The sequence below is a fragment of the Ictidomys tridecemlineatus genome, chromosome 3 (assembly GCF_052094955.1).
Source record: "Ictidomys tridecemlineatus isolate mIctTri1 chromosome 3, mIctTri1.hap1, whole genome shotgun sequence".
NCBI classification, from domain to species: domain Eukaryota; kingdom Metazoa; phylum Chordata; class Mammalia; order Rodentia; family Sciuridae; genus Ictidomys; species Ictidomys tridecemlineatus.
Window position 1 is genome coordinate 178,140,529 of NC_135479.1, and position 20,970 is coordinate 178,161,498.

A 20,970-nucleotide genomic window follows, 5' to 3' on the forward strand; every position below is an offset into this window, starting at 1 on the left:
GAAAGGAGATTCTCTCAAGATTCAGTATATTCATTAAAGAGTCCAAAATCAATGGGAATTAGTGAACACAGATGGGAGAAATTAGATTTAGAGAAGGAGGAGATAGATAGCGTTTTCTTTTCTGTCTTCAATTTTTGGGTCTTAGAATATTAGGAAGAAATAATTATCTGTGAATACTGAGGGAGTAAAGGATGAGAGTAGGTCCTGGGAAGGGAGAAGAGGATGACAATCTTTTGCAGAATCCTCTTAAGAAGCCATGATAGTGACTGAGCATCAAGGACTAAGGTTATTGTGATTGGCTGTGGTAGATTGTCCCATCTTTGGCACTCTTTGTCTCCTAGGCAGTATGCCTATTTTAGCTTTGTGACATGAATCACAGGATGGCAGAAATGAGTAGGGCAATAGGAATTGAAAGTGAAGTTGGGGTTGGGAGGCAATGCAGGAATTTGGTCTCTTGAAATGCTGGAAATGCTTCTTGACTTTAAGTTTCTCCAGAAGTTAAACAGGTGGGTGGGGGGAAGTTGGGAATATATGCACTTCAAAATTCCTTAAATTTTTTGTTAGTGTCCCTTCAGCTATTCTGAGAGTTTTATCTGCTATCAGGTAGTGAAAATGGGCAGACTAAATTATGAAGGCAGAGAATTAGCAGAGATGGATATTTCACTAATAAAATGATTGTTTCTAGAACTAAAAGAAAAATTTACCTATTTTAGAGACACACACACACAAAACAAACAAACAAACAAACAAACAATAAAAACCTAAAACTAAAACTAAAGGTAGCCATTTACTCCAAGCTATATACCCTGGGAGATGTTTGCTTTGCACTCTCTAATTCTTCTGCTTCTTGTTTGAAGGGTGGATTGATGGATACAATCTTTCTATGGAAGCCATGTTTTATCACTCAGACACATTTTGTGCAAGTATTGAGAGCTGAGAACTAATATCAGAATTTACAACATAATCCTTTACAATTTAGAAGGAGCTTTATCATATGGTCATCGCAAAGCTTCTACAATGTAATCAAGAGAAAAATCAACAAAGTCAATCTCAGAAACTAAATTACAAGGGACCCATTCACATTCACTCTTTATATCCATGTCAAAGATAGAGAGACTAGGAGGAATGTAACCACTGTGACATCATATCTGTCTCAGCCATATCCTTCTAGTGGTAGGGAGGTTATTTTCAAGGCTACCAGTCCATTAACCTTCAGAAGAACAATAATAAAGCCAAACAAAGAAACACTCCCAATAGCAATGGCATTGCTTCTAATCCTGCTTATATATCTTACCCTAGGGATTTGAAGATGAAAAAAGACCTCTATCTTTCCAGGCACATAAATGAATACAGACACCCTGAAATAAATGTATCAAATGCCTGTGGTACACATTATAGACAAACTTGGGATGTTTTTAAAAATGGGAATGGGTTCAGGGAGAATAACCGAGATCATTCCTGCTGAATCTCTGTTTAATGCTGTGATTTGTAACTGGGAGGGCCAAAGCATCAACCCCATTTATTTTTTAAGGTCTTGGCCTGCTCTTGGTTGCAACTTCACCTAGATTCATTCACTGTATATATTTGGAGCTATTAGTTTCCAGATAAATGCATTGTCAGAAAGCCAGAGGGGGATGATAAGATAGAAAATAAGGAGCTCTCACTTGTTTTTATACGGTTCTGTTTGACTTAAGAGATAATTACAACCCAGATTGATGCTCTTATTTTAAGCAAGGTAGTAAATCAGCTTGAAATATAGGATTTGGGAAAACCATTTGCCACATCTCTATAATTTGTTAAAATTCCTGAGTACTCTGTATATGAGAAACCATAGACAGAAGCAAAGTGAGAAAAATACTGGGACTTGGAATCAGAAGGACACATATTTGAATACAGACTCTGATGAGGGTTTTATTCAAAATATCTGTCAAAAGACATGGCAGGGACAGGGACTCCTTAAGAGGAAGGATTGCTAGTGCAGGGCTCTGGAGACTCTCCCATGCAAAGATTTATGTTTTTGATTGCTGGATTATGGGAAGATGAAGCTAGAGCTGAGATAGTGAGTTCAGGGAACTAGTCAACATGTTTGAGAAATTAACCACTATAGATGTATTTCTATACTAACCTGCAGAAGTAGATAAGACTACTTCTTACCACACCAAAACTAGCATGACCATCAGGGTCCAGTCATTCTAGTCCATATATTCTCCTTAGATTACACTTATTGTGTACCATTGGTAGTTGAAATAATAACCTTGAGTCAGTCAAGAAAGAGAAATGAACTATAGTTGAGTTTTTGGTTCACCATTTGGCTGCTAGGAGACCTATTTTATCTGATTGGAAACTAGTCTGTATGCTTTCCCTCTGTCTACAGTTACCAAGATACAGTCTGATATTCTCAGAAAAAAAGGGCAATTTCTAATGGAGGCCAGAGATACTTCCATAATTTAAGCCAAATGTTTAAAAGAAGCCTAGAGTGTACTCAATCCTAGTTTATATTCAGAGGTGAGTCCATAATGGAGGAGTACACAAAAGAACCTGTGGATTCATTTAAAAGATTCTCAGGGAGGCATCCTTTCTCTATATGACACCCATCCCTGACCTACCTTTTCACTCCAAAGTATGTTTAAATGCAAACAATACAATTGTTTCTTTCAATTGAACTGCTTGAAATGAACCTCTAAATATGACATTTATAGCAACAATTATGAACAACAAATACTAGTTTAACTTTGCATAAGCTTTACAAAACTGTCTATTAACACATTCATCCCAGTTATCAATATTGAAAAATTATTTTCATATATAAAAGCGGTATCATTTGTATTTAAATTATCAACCATCTGAATAATTGAAATAATAACAAAAAACCTCATAAGTAAAATCCATAAGTTATCTACATAAAGGATTAAAGAGTGATTGAAAGAGTACAGATTAACAGCAGCAAAGACAGGAGAAAAGTTGGGAAGGTACAATAAAGGAATATGAGATGTGTGTATTCTTGTATAATTTTTTTCCCTTTGATATTAAAGGGCTTTTGCTTATAATCTGCTAACTCAGCACTTTTTAATTGGTAAAAAGAATTGTCAGTGCAAAACGTGGTTGGTGAAATCACACAGTATATCTAGAATGTAGTCAATCATTCCAGTTGTTTTATACCAAAACCTTTTCCACTGTGATTTTTCGTATCTCCATATTTTGAATTTATTTGCACAGAACTTATCTATTAAATAAAGTTGACTTAATTTCTTATTTTTAACTAAGAAGAGCTAAGAATTATAATACTTCAGACTTCTTAGGAGCATTGATAATTATATCAAAAATTTCAATTATAACTAAAGTTATTTACAATTTTAAATAAGCTACATAACCTCTTTGAACATCAGGTTCAATATCTAAGTTCTTCAGAAATTCAAAACTATTTCAAGGAGCCCCATAAGTCCTATTTCAGAGTCCCAAATGTTTCATCTTGGCAACCATGGGTATAAACCGATTTTCAAATCACCTAACAACTATAGTTTATTGTCACTTGAAGAATTAAATTGAATTATTGAATGTACCATAACCATATAAATATGAGAGAAGACAAAATTTGGGGGGGTCTTTCAATCTTTTTACAGTCTCTGCCAGAGCCCTGCTTGATGTGATGTGGTAGAAGTCAGAAGCATCCACATGTACTCACCAGCCTGATTAGTTGTGATGCTGACTGCAGCAAACTGTCGTGGCGGGGAGCTCAGTTTTGATACCCCATTAACAGCATCAATCTCAAAAGTGTAGTTAGTGTGTGCCAGGAGATCTGTCACTGTCACTGTGGTGTTGGTGAGTCCAAACTGTCGAGGGAGGAAGTGGACATTTGGGCTGCATGGCTCACACTGTTTTACATTCCACCCACATTTTTTACATATGATGTTGAAGGTAACATCTTTCCGGCCTCCTGTGTCCAGGGGCCAGCTCCAGTCCAGGATAACGGAGGTCTCGTTTATGTTAGAGATAACATTTCTTGGTGCAGATGGAGGTCCTGCAAAGTAGTTCAACAAAGATTAATGAGCTTCACTCCTGTTTTCTCCTAAAAGGGAAAGAGATAATTTACAATGGAACTGAAAGAGGTAAATAACCATCCTGTCTTTATTGTCTACTTTTAATTCATCCTTAGAGGATCCATGAGATTATGGACACATGGATTCAAGAGCATTGTCCTCCCCAAGCTATGAATGGGGGAGTTTTGTGTCAAGGTTGAGGATGCACTCACAACATCCAGCAAAGGAATTTACCACTAAATTCAATACCCCTGTGAATAGTTATGAAAACTTTAGTATTACTTTTATAAATCTTAGTCCTTTTCCCTGTGACCTGTGACCAACATAGAACAAGAGGGAATAGAAATGTAAAAACATAAATCCTCTGCCTATAACCTCCCCTATCCTGTCAAGTATAATGCAAGATCTTATAACAAGATGCAAAAATTTTTCTTTCTTTCTGGGGGTCCCATTGCAGGAAGTACTTTACAAACTAATTCATTCTGTGTGATAAATGTTGCATTTGTGGTGAGCCAAGCATGGAGAGTGAAGCAGAGAAAGCTTTCAATTTGCACATGGTTAACGGAAGGGAATGGGCAAATGCTTTAAACATACAAAAACAAAAACAAAAACAAAAAAACAAACAAAACAAGAAGAAAAAACAAATCAAACATGGAGGCATGGGTTGCAGCAAAACTACTCACGGGTACAAGCCATGGATGGAGGGTCTTTGTCTGCCCGGAAGTAATTATTCTCACACCTGCAGTTCATTGAACCATCTTCGTGAGTAGAACTGTGAGGCGGGCACTTGGCACACTTCATATTACCATCGGAAGCCTTGTAGAAGCCTGGTCGACAAGCTAGAAACAAAATGATTCTTTTAAAGTCCTGCGATAATTTTGTGAATGTATTTTGAAAATACGTAAAACAGATTTTAGGATGTTAGGGCATGAATTCATTATGAACATCAATCAATTTGCTTCCTTCCCTAATTCACAGAAGCAAATAATACGGCCCAGTGTAGTTTTTCCACATATACATTTGAATTTGCACCAAATGTTAAGAAAAAAATAAAAAAAACTGCAAGATTTAGATTATTTTGGCACTAGAGTTTGATGAAATTTCCAGCTTGTGTTTTCACAGCTTTACTTGGCATTGGACTATTTGTGGAGAAAATAAAGCAAAACCATGTCACCATGTAGTCATTTTCTTTTTTAAGTATGATGCAATGTGTATAATATCTGCACTGCTGTGAGAGTATATTACACGTAGAGTTGTTTTCTAAACGCTCTGAATGTGTACAACTTTGTCCTACAAATTGTAAGCAACTGATGGAAGAAAATTATGACTTCCTGTATATTTTCAGATTCTTCAAACAGGATTTTCTATCTTGACAGTATTGTCCCTCAACTTTTATGGCAATGACCTGTCCTTCACTAACTCTGTGTTATCTTCTTTCCTCGTGATCATACCTCTGCATAGCATGTTTTGTGTCAGCCCAATGGGCTGGTTATCAAACATTGATTTCAGTGTACCCTTTAGGATCTATCATCTGTTTACTGCTTTTACAGAATTATGCCTCTATTATATTGCTTTTGATAAATAGTAAATTCAAAGTTCTGTATTTTTTAATTTATTCAGTTTCATAAAATATTAGAAGCTAAAATCATCATGAAAATCCTTACTAGAACTCTCTTAATATTCCTTTGAGAAAGAATTCAAATTCAGGTCTCAAAGTTCAGGTTTCCTGCAGATCATCTTTGGGAATCAATAATTTCAAAAACTTCAAAAACTCACTACACTGAGATTTGAAGATTTATAGACCTAAGTATAGAATATGCCCTAAATATTCTCATCAAATTCTAGAATTTTCTTCTATCAACCTTTATACTTTGAACACAGTGTTATTTACATTCAACAAAAATCAGTTTGGACAAATTTTAATACTTATAATCATTAAATATATTTCTAAAAGATGTACATACTACAATACTTTCTTACTGAAATATGTACATACTACAATACTTTCTTACTGAAATATTCCTGAAATAAAATGTGTGAACTTCATTATCAAGATAAATTACTAGAGCAATAACATAAAATGATAGCCATCATCCTCTGAAACTTGTAGTTTTCTAGTTCCTACTAAGAATGGCTATTCTAGGCCTATTTTACAAAATAATGAACAAATTTTAGTGTCATGTTGAGATCCAATTCTTCTTTCTTAACCTACAATTATTGAGGACTATAAACTTTTTAGCATTGTCCTTAAGAACTCTTTAGAAATGTCCACTCATATCCTATTGCCTCAGACAGAAATGATATAAAGTATATAAACAAAATATGCACTTCTGGTTTCAATTTAATTCATCATTGAGTGCTTTAAATTTGCAAAAGGCATTGCTGAGCCTTTAGAAAATTAAGTTGTGGTGCTCCAATGTACTTTGCCTTTTGTTTGCTTGTAAGTTTATCTTCATGTTTTCATTTGAGACTTTATGGTCTAAATATTTGACATTAAGTTATTTACTAAACAATCACTTTCTGTTAATATTGTAAATGGCTATGTGATACTTTTAAGTAGAAAAGACAGTCACATAATCACTTCTTAGCTACAGCACAATTTTATCAGGATACTGATAAGAGCTTGAATATAGCTACATTTAATAAACCTAGAAATTAAAAACATCATTCAAACTGTACCTAGACTTTATCCAAATTATGGCTAAATAATAAACTTAGAAATGATAATAGCAAATGCAGGTAGGCATAGAGACAGAACATTTAACAAATGTTTGTCAGGTCTCTGCTCTTGTTCAGGTTCTTTGACAGGCATACAGATAAAAGTACTTTTAATTCAATCCATACCTAAAGGGCCTTTTGCAATAGGAAGCGGGCAGCAAGCTTTTAACAAACCATGCTGAGCAAAACAATTCTGACTGGGAGATTGGAACGGACACCATAGAAGGTATGATATTTGAAAGAGACCACTAAATGAGAATAGGAGGTGGCCAGTAAAAATATTAAATAAAAACACAAAGAGACCAGACTCAAAAGACAAACTGTAATATCTTTATTTCATGTGGAGAAATGTACCCAAAGTCAAAACCCTGATTCCTGCTTGCCATTGGAATTTTAATTCGATTCATAATAATTCCCAGCTAAATTCTACCTTACTCAGATTTATTGCAACTAGGAATAAATGGTCAAAATTATGATCAAAAAGATAACCAAAGAAATAAAAACAAATCTGATTAAAGTCATTGAGATAAATTTTTCTCTTCTAAAAAGATGGACAAATACGAATGCTGCTACTGTTTACAAGATTCCAGCCTTGATTATGAACATTATGTCTCTCATTATAGCAGTGTATATATGACAATGAGATAAAGGCCAAGAAAATCAGAGGAATGTGTATCGTGTGCTTGATGAACCAACAAACATCTCTATCAAGATTTCTTTTTTTAATATTTCTTTTTTAGTTGTAAGTGGACATAATATCTTTATTTCATTTTTATGTGGTGCTGAGAATTGAACCTAGTACCTCACAAGTGCTAGGTGAACACTCCACCACTGGGCCACAACCCCGGCCCCTCTATCAAGATTTCTTAAAAGAAAAGTGGTACCTACCTCTTAAAGTCACTGACACCAAGTGTTCTTTTACTGGCAGCAGAAAATATTCTGAGGTGATGTTAACAAATAAGAGAATTCAGTTGAGATATCCTAATTAAATAGAACCATAGCCTTAGTGACTCTTGGAAATCATATTGGTGTGTGTGTGTGTGTGTGTGTGTGTGTGTGTGAAAGAGAAAGGGTGAACAGACAGACATCTAGAGACACTGAAGTCTAGAATGTTGAGACACACATTTGAGGACAGATTTTTCAGATTACCATATTTGATAGCTATCTGATAGGCTTCAACCACCACATAATTGATATGCATTGAATGTCAAACAAATGCAAATATGATGCTAGAATCTGTAATGACATGTTAAATTTTAAGATACCTTTATTCTTTCCAAAGAACTATGGCAACAGTTCTGTTAAAATTATCAGGGTAGATATTAGCTCATTTGCCTGGACAGTTGAAGCAAAACCAGAAAGGATTGTTTGCCCAAGAGTATAGTTTGAATAAAGAATAGATTTTTCTGCCCTTGATTTTATATAAATCAATTACTAAACACAAATTGCTCTCTGAAAACATCATTTTCCCTTACCTACTCTAAAATGTTAATCTAACATTGAGGAATAGAAATCTAAAATTATTTTATTAAAAATGTAACATTTTCTTATCTATTTCTAGTAAGAATCCATTTCAGAATGGTTAATATGCTTCTGTATACACATTTACCCGGGATCTCCTATGTATTTGATGTCTGCTTTGGGTAGTTTTGTTGGAAGAGCTGAGGGAATTTGTCAGGTCGAATATTAGGGTAACACTGTACTGGGGAAGTATACAAGTAAATTCTTCCTTTTTGATTTCAAACATGGTATTAACATCAAACAGATATAAAAGCCAATAGAACAGAAGGCAGAGAGCCAGATCTACACAGGTATAGTTATCCGTTGTTCTGCAAATATTCCAAAACATACATTAAAGTAAAGACAGCCTTTTTAACAAATGGTTTTGGGAAAGCTGTAAATTGATGTGTAGGGAAATAAAACTAGATTTCTAACTTTCATTCTGTGCAAAATTCAACTAAAGTGATTAGAAACCTAAAAATTAAACCAGAAACTTTGAAACTGATAGGAGAAAACAAAGACTCAATGCTCTAACATATTGACACTGGCACCAAGTTCTTTAACAAGATCCCTAAAAACAAATAATTAGAACCAAGAATCAGTATGTAATCAATTTCCAAAACTTCTGCATGGCAAAGGAAACAATAAAGAGCCTGAAGAGAGAACCTACTAAATGAGAGAAGATTTTTGACAACTTTTCCTTTAACAGGGGGTTAATATCCAGAATATAAAAAAAAAAAACCCTCAAAAACCTTAATACCCACCCCAAATAGCCCAATTAATAAATGGGCAAAAGAACTAAACTGACACTTCTCAAAAGAAGTACAAATGGCCAACAAATATATGAAAAAAATTTAACATCGCTAGCAATGAGAAAATGAAAATCAAAACTACACTAATATTTCATCTTACTTCAGTTAGAATGGCAATCATCAAGATTACAATTAATATGAATGCTAATGAGGGTGTGGGGGAAAGTTGCACATTGTTGGAGGGACTAAAAATTACAAGTATTCTGGAAAGCAGTAAGGAGCTTCCTCGAATAATTAGGAGTGGAACGGCCATATGATCCAGCTATACCATTTATTTTAGAGAAGTAAAATCACCATATTATAGTGATAAAGGCATATAAATGTTTATATCATTTCAATTCACAATAGCCAAGTTAGAGAACCAGCCCAGGGGTTCCTCAACAGATGAATGGATAAAGGAAATGTGGTTTGCATACACAATAAAGTTTTGCTTAGCCAAAATGAAATTATGGCATTTGCTGGTAAATGGATTGAACTGTAGGACATCATACTGAGTGGAATAAACCAAAATCAGCAATTCAGAGTCCAATATTTTCTCTCACATATGATGGCTAGACGAAAGGGAAAAAATGGGGCGGGGGACAGGGGTGAATCCTATAAAAACAGAAGAAAGATCAGTGAAGAATAAGAAAGGAATAGAGATGGGCAGGGAGGGACAGGAAAGGGGAGGAAATGTGGAATGAAATTGACCAAATTATATAGTACATATATGAATGTACTATAGTGGATTTCAGCTTTATGTATACGTATAAGCACTTATTTAAACACTACAGTAGTTAGAAGAAAGACCAGTATGGTACAGGAAGGAAAATAGGGGAAAGAAAACTGGAAAGAGGTAGAAGTAGTATGGACTGAAGTAGAGAGAATTATATTTCAGTTATGTATGATTCTGTTAAAATGAACCCCAATATTATGTATAAAGGACAAATAAAAACACAAAAATATTTCAAATTTCTCTAGTGAAACTAACAAATTTGAGAATATGACTAAACAATGCATTTCCATTAATGAAATGATTATTCTGGGAGAAACACTCCAAAATTTTTTATGTAACAAACTCACTTTTATATTTATTCCAAAAATAAATAATCTCTCTCCCTTGAAGCAAATCCACATGTGTTCATGTACCTATGATGCCTTCTTCATCCTTCAATATATCCTAATGCAAGCATTGAGACTTTATTGTCTAAGGAATATAAATACATGTGTTTTATTAGCTTTGCTTATCATTAAAAATAAAAAAAAACAAGGATTGCACTTTGAAAATATCTGCTTCCTTTCCTTAAAACTAGCTTTATGGCAATCAAAACTTTTTCCTCATTTAATCATTGTTTTATGCTAAAGAGGGTAACACATCTAAAAGGAAAATAAAATCAGGTTAAGGTAAGAAAGTGGATGTATTAATGTGGTTTTCTTTTCCTACTATTCCTCAAGGAAAGTCCTGTTCTCTTATAAGAGAATACCAAAGAAAACAGAATAGACAAGAAAGGCAAATGAGATTTAAAAAATGAGAGATATACAGTGATGAATTTTAAAATAAAAAGTTCCAGCTACCTTGTCAAAGCCTCCATGGTATAGACCAGATACTAAAGCAATAGTTAATTAACCTGATGCCAACACAACAGAGTTCTGATTTATGTCTTCCCTTAGGTAATCCTGCACTAAAGGTTTCTGTCAGTAAAATAATTAATAGATTTCAACTCCAGGTTAGTAAAACCAATTGTGATTAAACAGATTAACATCTTTTCAGTGTAGAGAAATTGCCTTTTATTGTTGTTGTTGTTGTTCCAGAGATGTTTTCTTGTATTGTTGTAAGGGACATTTTTAAACTAGTTAAGCACAGCTGAAACTCTCATCTTTGCTTTTATATTTATAAATCAAGGAGATATGATCCATGAGTCTAAATTAATAGCTGAACAATGTGTGAGGTAGGATCTCCTCAACCCCTACCAGGTATTATCAAGGACTTCTAGAAATCAAACTTGTTTAACTAATGGTTGAATTCACTTATTTGTTATCTTCACCTAACAGTCCCTGATTTTTCTTCCTTTTTGCCAGTATTCAGTGAGTTTGTAGCACTAAGAAAAAGCAACGGATTAGGATGAAGAAGATACAAGTTTTTGATCTACTTTTTCCCATTAACTATGTGTTCTCTCAATTTCATTGTCCTAGGGTGTTCAGACTTTTAATGAGGTGATGGGAAAAGTGACTTCTATAAATAACTCTTATGATCCATTTTTAGTAATTATGTATTCCCAGGTTAGATCCTGAGAAATATAGTTATAAGAGCTATTTCCTATCAATTTTATCTGTCCTGTATCTTCTCCACTGTCTAGCACCAAGCAGTTGAAATACATTTTTTTTTTCAGTGTATGATTAGATTGCAACCATTGTCCTCTCAGGACATCTGTTTCCTCATTTAAAAAGTAACCTACATTGAACTAATTTGTCTCTAAAGATTCTTCAGGCTAGAAATTTTAAACTATTAATACTGCATGACCCAAGATTTGTAGGATTGCTTATGCTTTCTAAGTATAAGGGGAAAAAAGGAGTATCTTTATATTTATCATTTCTGTAAGGATTAAAATTAGTCACATTTCTGTAAAGATTAAAATTAGTACACATGGAAAAATGAGAATTCATACCCTATTTGAATCAAATGTATGATATGTCAAGATCATTGTATTGTCTTGAGCAACTAATAAAAAAATAAAAATAAAATTAGTCATTAAAATTTTATGACAATAAGATGAGAAAATGAAGTTCTTTCCCAACTTAAAAGAAATGTAGTTGAGAAAAGAACAACAGGTTTGGCAGTGCTTTTCTGTATCAGAGCAGTACATATTCAAATAATTTTATATTTGTATGGAATGAATGATAAATTGACATACAAAAACATAATTCTCTATTACACTTTCACATTAACTAATAACAATAATTGCATTTAATGCAACTCTTTCTATTTTGTACATTTTAGAGGAGAATAATTTGAAGTTTGGGAATCTTATGGCATGAATAAAAATCAAACAATGAAATTCTATCAAAATATTTGTATTAATTATTTTCAACATTTAAATAAAAGATGATTTTTTTTTCTCTTTAAGTGACAAAGAAGACCACAGTACTGGAAACACAACTTTGAAAGTAGTAATTCCCCATCTGTTAGTTTGCAGTAAGGATTTATTCACCTTTGTCCTGCTAATGCAGCTGTTAAATGCTGAGTTAGTGAGGTTATGCTTACTTGTTTGTTGAGCAAACCCCAAAACATATTGAAAAATATCTCAAAATGGGTCACAGTGGAACAAATAGGATGAAGTCTTGCCAAATGTTAATTGTCCATTGAAAAACACTAACCCATGAATAAGATAATAGAAGGAAGCCAAAATAATACCAATTTGTTGTGGGTGAATTGAAAATATTTTGGGAACCTGCTGATTCCATATTTATGGAGGCGAAAGAATAAAACAGGAACTAAACACCGTGGACTTGTAGGGGGGTAAAATAACAAACTGCCATCTCAGAAAATAAAAGAGAAGTATGAAATAGATTTTAGGATGAGAACTGCCTATGGGGAATAATAATTATAGAAGAGCTTCAAGATAGAATGCTGGCCTCGCTCCCAAGCACATAGCAAACTTTTCCTCCTTGTTGTAATTGATGGGTCTGAGCTATGCTGATACAGAGAATGGGTAAAGTTACCATAGTGAAAGAAAAACAAATGCACTTGGTAAACCATGGTGGCCACTGTTGAAAGAAAGTAGACAGCCTTTCAATTGCAAAGTGAATTTTGTCTCCAGTTGACTAATGTGGTTGACTTTTAGAAGAAACATGGTCCTCATTAAGGGTTAAAAGGCTCATTTCAATTTGAATTAACTTTAAATTAAAAAATAAAGCTGTTGGTAAATAGGGTCCTTTTAGTATTCAGACCTTACCTCTGTACACACAGTCCTATATTACCAATTCCCAGCCATAAACACAAACTAATGACCAGAACCAGCACTGACTAAACAGATGATTTCCTGGCCTTGCAATTCCAGGCCTGAACAGGGTCTATTTGCCTGTACAAGGTCAAAGCGACTGTTTATACCTAAAATGAGCTGCACTCAACAATCTTACAGGAACTCTATTCTTTGCCATCTGAATAGAGGTACAATGGTCTGAGGCATGGCCCAGGCATTTCAATACACTGGAAGTGGCTCTGTTCACTCATTAAACCCTGACTGCAATGTGCAGCATTTACAAAGTGATCAAGTGTTTCCTTCTTCTTGTTCCTTCCACTGTTCAATAAAAAAGACCTAAGGCAAAATGCCATCACACCACTAAACACAGCAGAATCAATCACAATCTGGTATGGCTCAAAGATAGTCCAGTAACAAGACTTTATTGTATTTGTTGTTGTTCCATCAGATGGAGCAAGACAGGTGCCAGTAACACTGAAATATGTCCTGTGTGCCTTTACCACACCAAAAAAAAGGCTGAAACAGCCCCTGCTCCTAGGATGTGCTCACCAGCTTTTCTGATGTCCACTTTCAAGGAAGAAGTGAATGTCCTAAGAGCAACATTAGCAGAGTTTTTCTGTTCTTGATTGTCAACACTCAGATAATGAGATCATTAATGAGAATATATAAGTAATGATTGGGTAATGAGAGAGGGAGAAAGAAAATTGGTTTAATGAAATCCTGATATGGGGGATGTCAAAATGCCTAGAAACCAAAATCTATAATCAGGACTTAGTAAAATAGTCCAGAGAAACTTTTCAGAATAGTGCCAGAAGTCTTATTTAGACCATAGCACTGGAATGTCTCAAAAAGCTATCCCTAGAGAGAATTTTGGAGGAGCTAAACCACATCTACCCCTAAATTCTCATTACCATGGATTAGCATTCCCCGCCCTGAACTGAAATCCTAACTAGAGCCTGAAGACTGGTCACAATCAGGTGCTCATTTTTTAAAAATAATTTAATTTTAGAAAAATAGAATTAAGACCATTCATCACTCAGATCAGGAGTTTGGCACAGAAGTAATGAACATTTCAAATGCTGTATTTTCCAAAGGACCAGTTGTGTATGATTGCATGAAGAACATGTAGGCACTATGTATGTTCATCTACACAAAGATATATGACCAATGATATTTATAACATTGGAAAATTAGAAAAAATGTTATTCCTTAAATTTGAAAAACAGTGAAATAAATAATGCTATATTCATACATGTTTGTTAATAAATTATGGAATTTTCATACATTTTTATGATGGTATTAATGTCTCACATGGAAAGAAGCTCATAATAGCATTACAGGAAAGGAACAGAATAAAAAAATATGTATGTGATCCCATTTTTAATGTTTATTTATATTTTCAAGTTTGTCAAACATGATCATTATCACTTATCTCATGACAAACCTAAGAGGTATTAAAAGCAAAATTACTGCACATACACAGTGAAAATAAGAGTCAATGAATGTGTATATGTAAAATTTGAACTCAGGGTACATGTCATAAAGATCTAAAATGCATAAAGTCTAGACATGAATATCTCCTTCCCACTCTCTTTGTTTACAAAAACACTCAGATCCACAAACACAAACAATATTCATTAGTTCTTCTCTCATACTAAATATCCTTTGGAAAAAAAATGCAATCTGGGAGAAAATTATGGTTGACTGGCAATGGTGATATCCTGCTAATGTAATTTCACATTTTTGATCTCAAGTAATCATACCCTCGCTTGAGAAAATTTATATAGAAAAGCACAAATTTACATTAGAGAATTTAAATAAAAATGCATAAAATTTGGAAGGCTTAGAGGAAAAACAGATAAAATGATGGAAATGCTACAAGGCACAATGAACAAATATTACCTCTCTCCCTTGTATTGTTGATAATCTACTCTCCAAAGAAGGAGACTGTCATCTGGAGCTTTGAGAAATGGTACCATCATTGAATTTTATCAGAAGTTCTTCAAATTGACTCTATTCTTTACATAGTTTCTATTGTCAATACAATTGACAATAAAATTGTCAATTTGTATTCTGAAAAAATAACTCTTCAACTTTTATATTTATACTTTAATCCTTCATATAATACTATACACATGCTGCTCCATTTTATTTTTTGAGGTTAGTAAAATGAATACTGATGTTATGATTTAAAAGCCAATGGTTTATCATGTGTCATTTGCATATTATTTATTTTTCTATTATATAATATTATCAACTCAGAGAGGTTTACCACTTAAAATATTTAAAAGTATTTTAAAATTTCATGGGTAACTCATTTAGAAGCTCACAGAAAAGTAAAATTAAATGAGTTAATGTAATTTTAACAGTTTTTTTCCCCATTATTTTTGTGTTTAAAATAGAAAGAAAAGGATTTCTGTTTTCAAAATCCTTTAAATCAACTAAATGGATATCATCAGATTTCACAAGAATAAAATTTAGGAAACATAATAAATGAGGCTCAGGGAATTAGTAAAAACACTAGCCAAATGAGTCTTTAGAAAAAAACCTTAAGCCTATCATTTTTCAAAATTGATAAAGAGGACAAAATGTTCATAATTGTATACAATAGTATGTTTATAGATAACATTTAAATTTCACATAAAATGATTTCTCTCCTACTCAAAAAAATAATTTTCCTATTTGCATAAGAATACAAACATTTTCAAAGAAAAAACTCCAGTCTGTGAAGCTTCAAATGTGTATCTTTTCTGATTTGTATGTCATAAATGGAAAATATCCCTTTTCTCCCAATTAAAAATTAAAGTTCAAGGACACTCCTCTATTTTACTGAAGAATCCCATGACAGGTACCGCACAATGCATAATAATATTAAAAGTGTTTTAAAATGTATTGCCTCAATATTTCTTTATTTTTAACTTATACATAAAAACATATTTTAACTTATACATAAAAACATATTGTACATTTTAATTGGGTGCCATGTAATGGTCTAATATGCATACATGATATACATGATATGCTTATATCAGATTAAACATATTTATCTCTTTACTGATTTTTTTTTTTTGTGTGTGTGTGCTGTGGGATTGAGCTCAGGGCACTTAACCATTGAGCTGCATCTTCAGTCGTTTATATTTTTCATTTTGACACAAGGTATTGCTAAGTTGCTTAGGGCCTCACTAAGTTGCTGAGGTTGGCTTTGAACTTGAAATCCTCCTGTCTTAGCCTTTGGAGCTGCTGGGACTATAGGCGTGTGCTGCTATGCCCAGCCATTTATTATATCTTCATGGCTAAAACTTTCAAAATCTTATAATTATATATACTATCTATAGCCAGTCTACTATACACTAGCCCTTCAGAACTTCTCCCACCTATCTAACTGTAACTGAACACCTACATCTTTCACCCATTCTTCCTTCCCTCTGGTAATCACCATTCTCTTCTAGGAGATCAGCATTTTTAGAATATATATAAAATCACATAGTACTTCTCTTTCCATGCCTGAATTATTTCTCTTAATATTGTATTCTCTGTGTTGCCAAAACGACAGGATTTTACTCTTTTTTTATGGCCGACTAGTGTTCCATTTTGTTTAATAACCACATTTTCACATTTGCTTTACCCATTCATCAGCTGATGGATACTTAGGTTTCCATTTCTTGGCTATTGTGAATAGTACTGAAATAAACTTGAGGGTACATATTGGTTCCATTTCTTTTGGATTACAATATTCCTTTGAAAAAAAATTATTTCCTAAGGGTTAATTTCTAAATATAGAGATGAACATGTTTTTGTCTTCACAGTTATGGAACTTAATCATTAATTTGGGAGATTCATTGCAATACAAATGGTGAGAAAATTAAATTCATCAAAGAAGAGGAGAAAATTAAAGAGCAGGATGGAAAAAGATGAGAGAATATTATTAAAATACATTGTTTATAGTTGTCAAACACAGAGCTCTCTTATAAGTATGAATAACTGGGCCATATAAGGAGTTTGGAACATAACCAAGAGTCACAGTAGGAGGCTGTGTACCATTTCCATTCATCTGAATTCAGTGTTGCCATGCTAGAAAGAACTAGACAAGAGGGAGAGAAAGGAGAGGCAGAATGGATGTGTTTTTGTGTGTATGTAATAAACATATCTGAGGTATGTGTGTGTGTATGTTTGAGTGTTTGTGAGTTTCTCTAACTAAAATTGTCACTTTATTTCAGAGTGAGTATTATGTTTTAGATATGAGATAGCCCCCAAAAGAGACATGTGTGATACAATGCAAGAAAGTTTAGAGATAAAATGATTGAGATTTAACCTAATCATTGCATTAATTCCCTGATAGGGATTAATTTGTTTGTAACTGCTGGTGCATAGGGCGTGGATGAAGAAGACAGGTACCAAGAAGTTACGCATTTGGAGTATATATTTTGTCCTTGTTGATCAGAGCTCTCCATCTACTTTCTGATCATCATGATCTGAGATGCCTTCATCCACACACTTCCCCATTAAAGTCCTGCCTCATCTCAGGCCTTGAGGAATGGAGTCAGCCATCTATGGACTGGGACCTCGGAAAATGTAAACCCCAAATAAACTTATTCTCCTTTAAATTGTTCTTGTCAGGTCTTGGTCACAGCAGTGAAGAGGCTGACTAAAACAGTAAGGATAATTATGTATTCTTTATCATTACTTTTTAGAGTTCTATTGATCAAGTGGAGAAATTCATTTAAGATAATTATTTATCTTCTTTTTATATTCTTCAAATTTCAGAGTTTAGGTCTTGAATATAAATTTGAGGGAGATGAAGAACTGGGGAGGAAAATTTCCTGAGATTTTCACACCTGAACCCAGCAGCACAAATTCATAACAGTAAAGCTGTGTTGTGCAACTTGCACCTGCTCTACAGTTCTAGCTACCTAGAGGGAATAGCTCTCATCTCCATGTAGTATAATAAATGCCTTTTACTGAAAACCTCCTCATACCTATCATTACACGTGTGTTTTATTTCCATCCTTAAAAACAATCACTTGAGAGTGGTATTATCTATTTTTCTGAGGAAATGATTGAATCTTAATGATAAAAAGTATATTGGCTCTTTAACCTGTTGTAACTAGTAATTAAATTTAAGTCTGAAGACTTTCCAGACATAGATACTTATGCATCAAGCTTTTTCTTTATTAAATTTCAACTGGTAACTAATATATGGTATTAAAACTTGAGCCAATACCATAAAAATAATTGAACAAATTTATAGGAGCTGTGATGATAAAGATATAGACACATCTTCTAAGTCACTTGAGAAAACCAATTACCTAGTTTTATCCTAGTAACTGTAAATTCCATAGTAATTTTCCTTAATAATATTTCAGGCATTTAGTCAAGTAAATGGCTCTGATGGAAACAAATTTTAGCCATTAGGAGCAGGGAATGCTTAAATGATGTATGCCTGATGGAAAGGTATTTGTGGGTTGGATATCTTTGGATATCTGTCTGCTTGGCTTAGAAAGAATGGTCTACTTTTCCTATGTTATCTGCTGAAACAAGGTACTTCAAGGTGTAGGGGCGGGGGAATACCATAAATTGTTTCCATCCAAGTTTAAATGGACTGAAGCAATCCCACTTTATTGCTTTATGTGTTAGATATGAGGCCCTCTCCACTAGCCATTGAAACTAAAATGTTCAACTTTATGTAGTATATAATTAAAAGGTTATTTTTTTCCACTAAAGCATAGTATTTCAGTGTCCCTCAAAATATCTGTTGAAGAGTAAGGAATATCAACAAAAATGAAAATATATAGCACCTTTTTCAAGACTTTGGGATAGACTTAAGATACTTCAGGAAAGATTCCTAGGAAAATCTTTCACACTGCCCCAAATATGTATTAGTCACTTTGATTATTCATTTGGTACATTTAAGCAACAGATCTTAAAACTGAAAAAAAAATTATTAAAACTGGAATCATACATCTATTAACACTTGTAAAGTGCCTTCAACACCAACAAAAGACAGTGGAATCTGGACCATTTTTCTTCTGGAGAAATCTTGATGTCTTAGTTATTGCAATTTATTTGGTGATATATAGTAGGAATCTACATCTAAAAAGAAAAATAGTTGTTTCTTTTTTTAATGACTAGGTAAGTTCATGTTCAGTAATACCTAAAATCATCTAAATTCATAGTCTCCCATCCTAAAAACCTTCACATTTTACAATCCATGTGATTTACTGGCTGGATAAACATTTAAATTACCCAGAATTTTTCTTTCTAAATGGCGTGTTCTACTCAGTTAAAAATTTATATACCTTATAAAGTAATATAATTCTTACATATAAGCTAAAATTGATGAAATTTTCACATGTTCATTAAACACATTCTATCCTTTAAGACTCAGCTCTAATGATGTGGTAGATGAGATAGTGAATACTTCATGGGCAGTTTTTGTCTGTGTATCATTCACACATGTTTAATGATTGGCTTGTACAAGGCAACCAATAAATTTTCAGGGAAGAATGGAAGTCTTTTCCATCTATTTGTAGCAATGCCCCATTATCATGTATACTTTCTCCAGTTACTGGTCTCACTCCATCATAGGCATCTTAATAGACATGGTTTCCTTTTAAATAATGAGTATTCTACTATGAATGAATTCAAGTTTCAAAATGTATTAATAGGAAAGAAATTAACTTGTTTTTTTAAATGTTTGTGTGTTCCATTAGATGCTAAATATACAAATAAGTAATATATGTAACATGTACATATTATACAGTGATATCCACTTAACTGACAATAATCATCTCATATTAAAATCTGGAAATAAAAGATATTCCACAATTTCTTCTAAACATCTGTTTCTTTAAAAAATCATTAATTATGTCAATGTAAATATCCCCAAGAAAAAGGAAAATATAAGCTATCCTAACCAAAGAAACTATTTACAAATAAAAATATTATATTAAATTAGGAAAGGAATAAAAAATTCATATTGAATAATAATATTTATAGTATCTACACTGTCTGTCTAATCTTAAAACTGAGGAGAGTCACTTTCTGTGATACATACAAATTACTTTATGTGATCTATAAAGGTAAAAGCAATAAGTGGAAAGCAGAGTATATGAATGAAATCTTTTAGATAGGAAAATATTGGAGAAGATACAAAAGTGAAAGAGAAAAGAACATCGCAGGAACAGAGAGAATGTGTGGGTCTTTAAGAAGCATGCAGGCCATGAAATACCTTGGTAGTTACATTAAGGTCTTGTTTTTTTTTTAATATTAAACATGCCCAGAATCATTAAAGGTTTCACCCATGAGATATACCATAATCAAACTGGCATTTCAAAGAGATTAGTCTTGCTTCTAAGGGAAATTACATTGAACTGAGTCAAAGATACGATAAAGGAGACTACTGAAATAATCCAAATTAGAGATGATATGCATAGATAGAGAAGTGATTGATTAGGGACATAAAAAGAACTGTATTCACTTGAGAAATAATTTTTACATATTTTTGTTATTTTTTTACATGCCAGTAGAGTATATTTTGAAATATTATACATACATATAATAAATATAACTTGTTTCAATTAGGATCACATTATTGTGGCTCTACATGATGTGGATTTACATTGGTCATTTAATTATATATTTATTCTACTATCTTTCCAACTTACATCCCCACCCCCTTCCCTTCATTACCCTTTGTCTAGTCCAATGAACTTCTAATCTTCCCCTCCCTTGTTGTGGATTAGCATCTACAAATCAGAGAAAAGAAGCCTTTGGTTTTTGGGGACTGGTTTATTTCACTTAGCATGATATTCTTCAGTTCCATCCATTCACCCAAAAATGTCATAATTTCATTCTTTTTACAACCAAATAATATTCTGTTGTGTGTATATATGACATTTTCTTTATCCATTCATCTGTTGTAGGGCACCTAGGTTTAATCCACAG

General features: G+C 33.2%; 1 protein-coding gene across 2 annotated transcripts in view; it reads right to left on the bottom strand.

The window, feature by feature from the left end:
• The window catches only part of Epha3 (EPH receptor A3), a 336,639-nt gene that overhangs the window by 121,800 nt on the left and 193,869 nt on the right, over positions 1–20,970 (bottom strand). For both annotated transcript variants that reach the window (XM_021732341.3, XM_005334163.3), the window contains exons 4-5: positions 4,721–4,876; positions 3,683–4,018 (exon numbers count right to left, since the gene is read on the bottom strand). In XM_021732341.3, the coding sequence (XP_021588016.1) occupies positions 3,683–4,018; positions 4,721–4,876 (492 nt within the window). The remainder of the gene's footprint in view (positions 1–3,682; positions 4,019–4,720; positions 4,877–20,970) is intronic.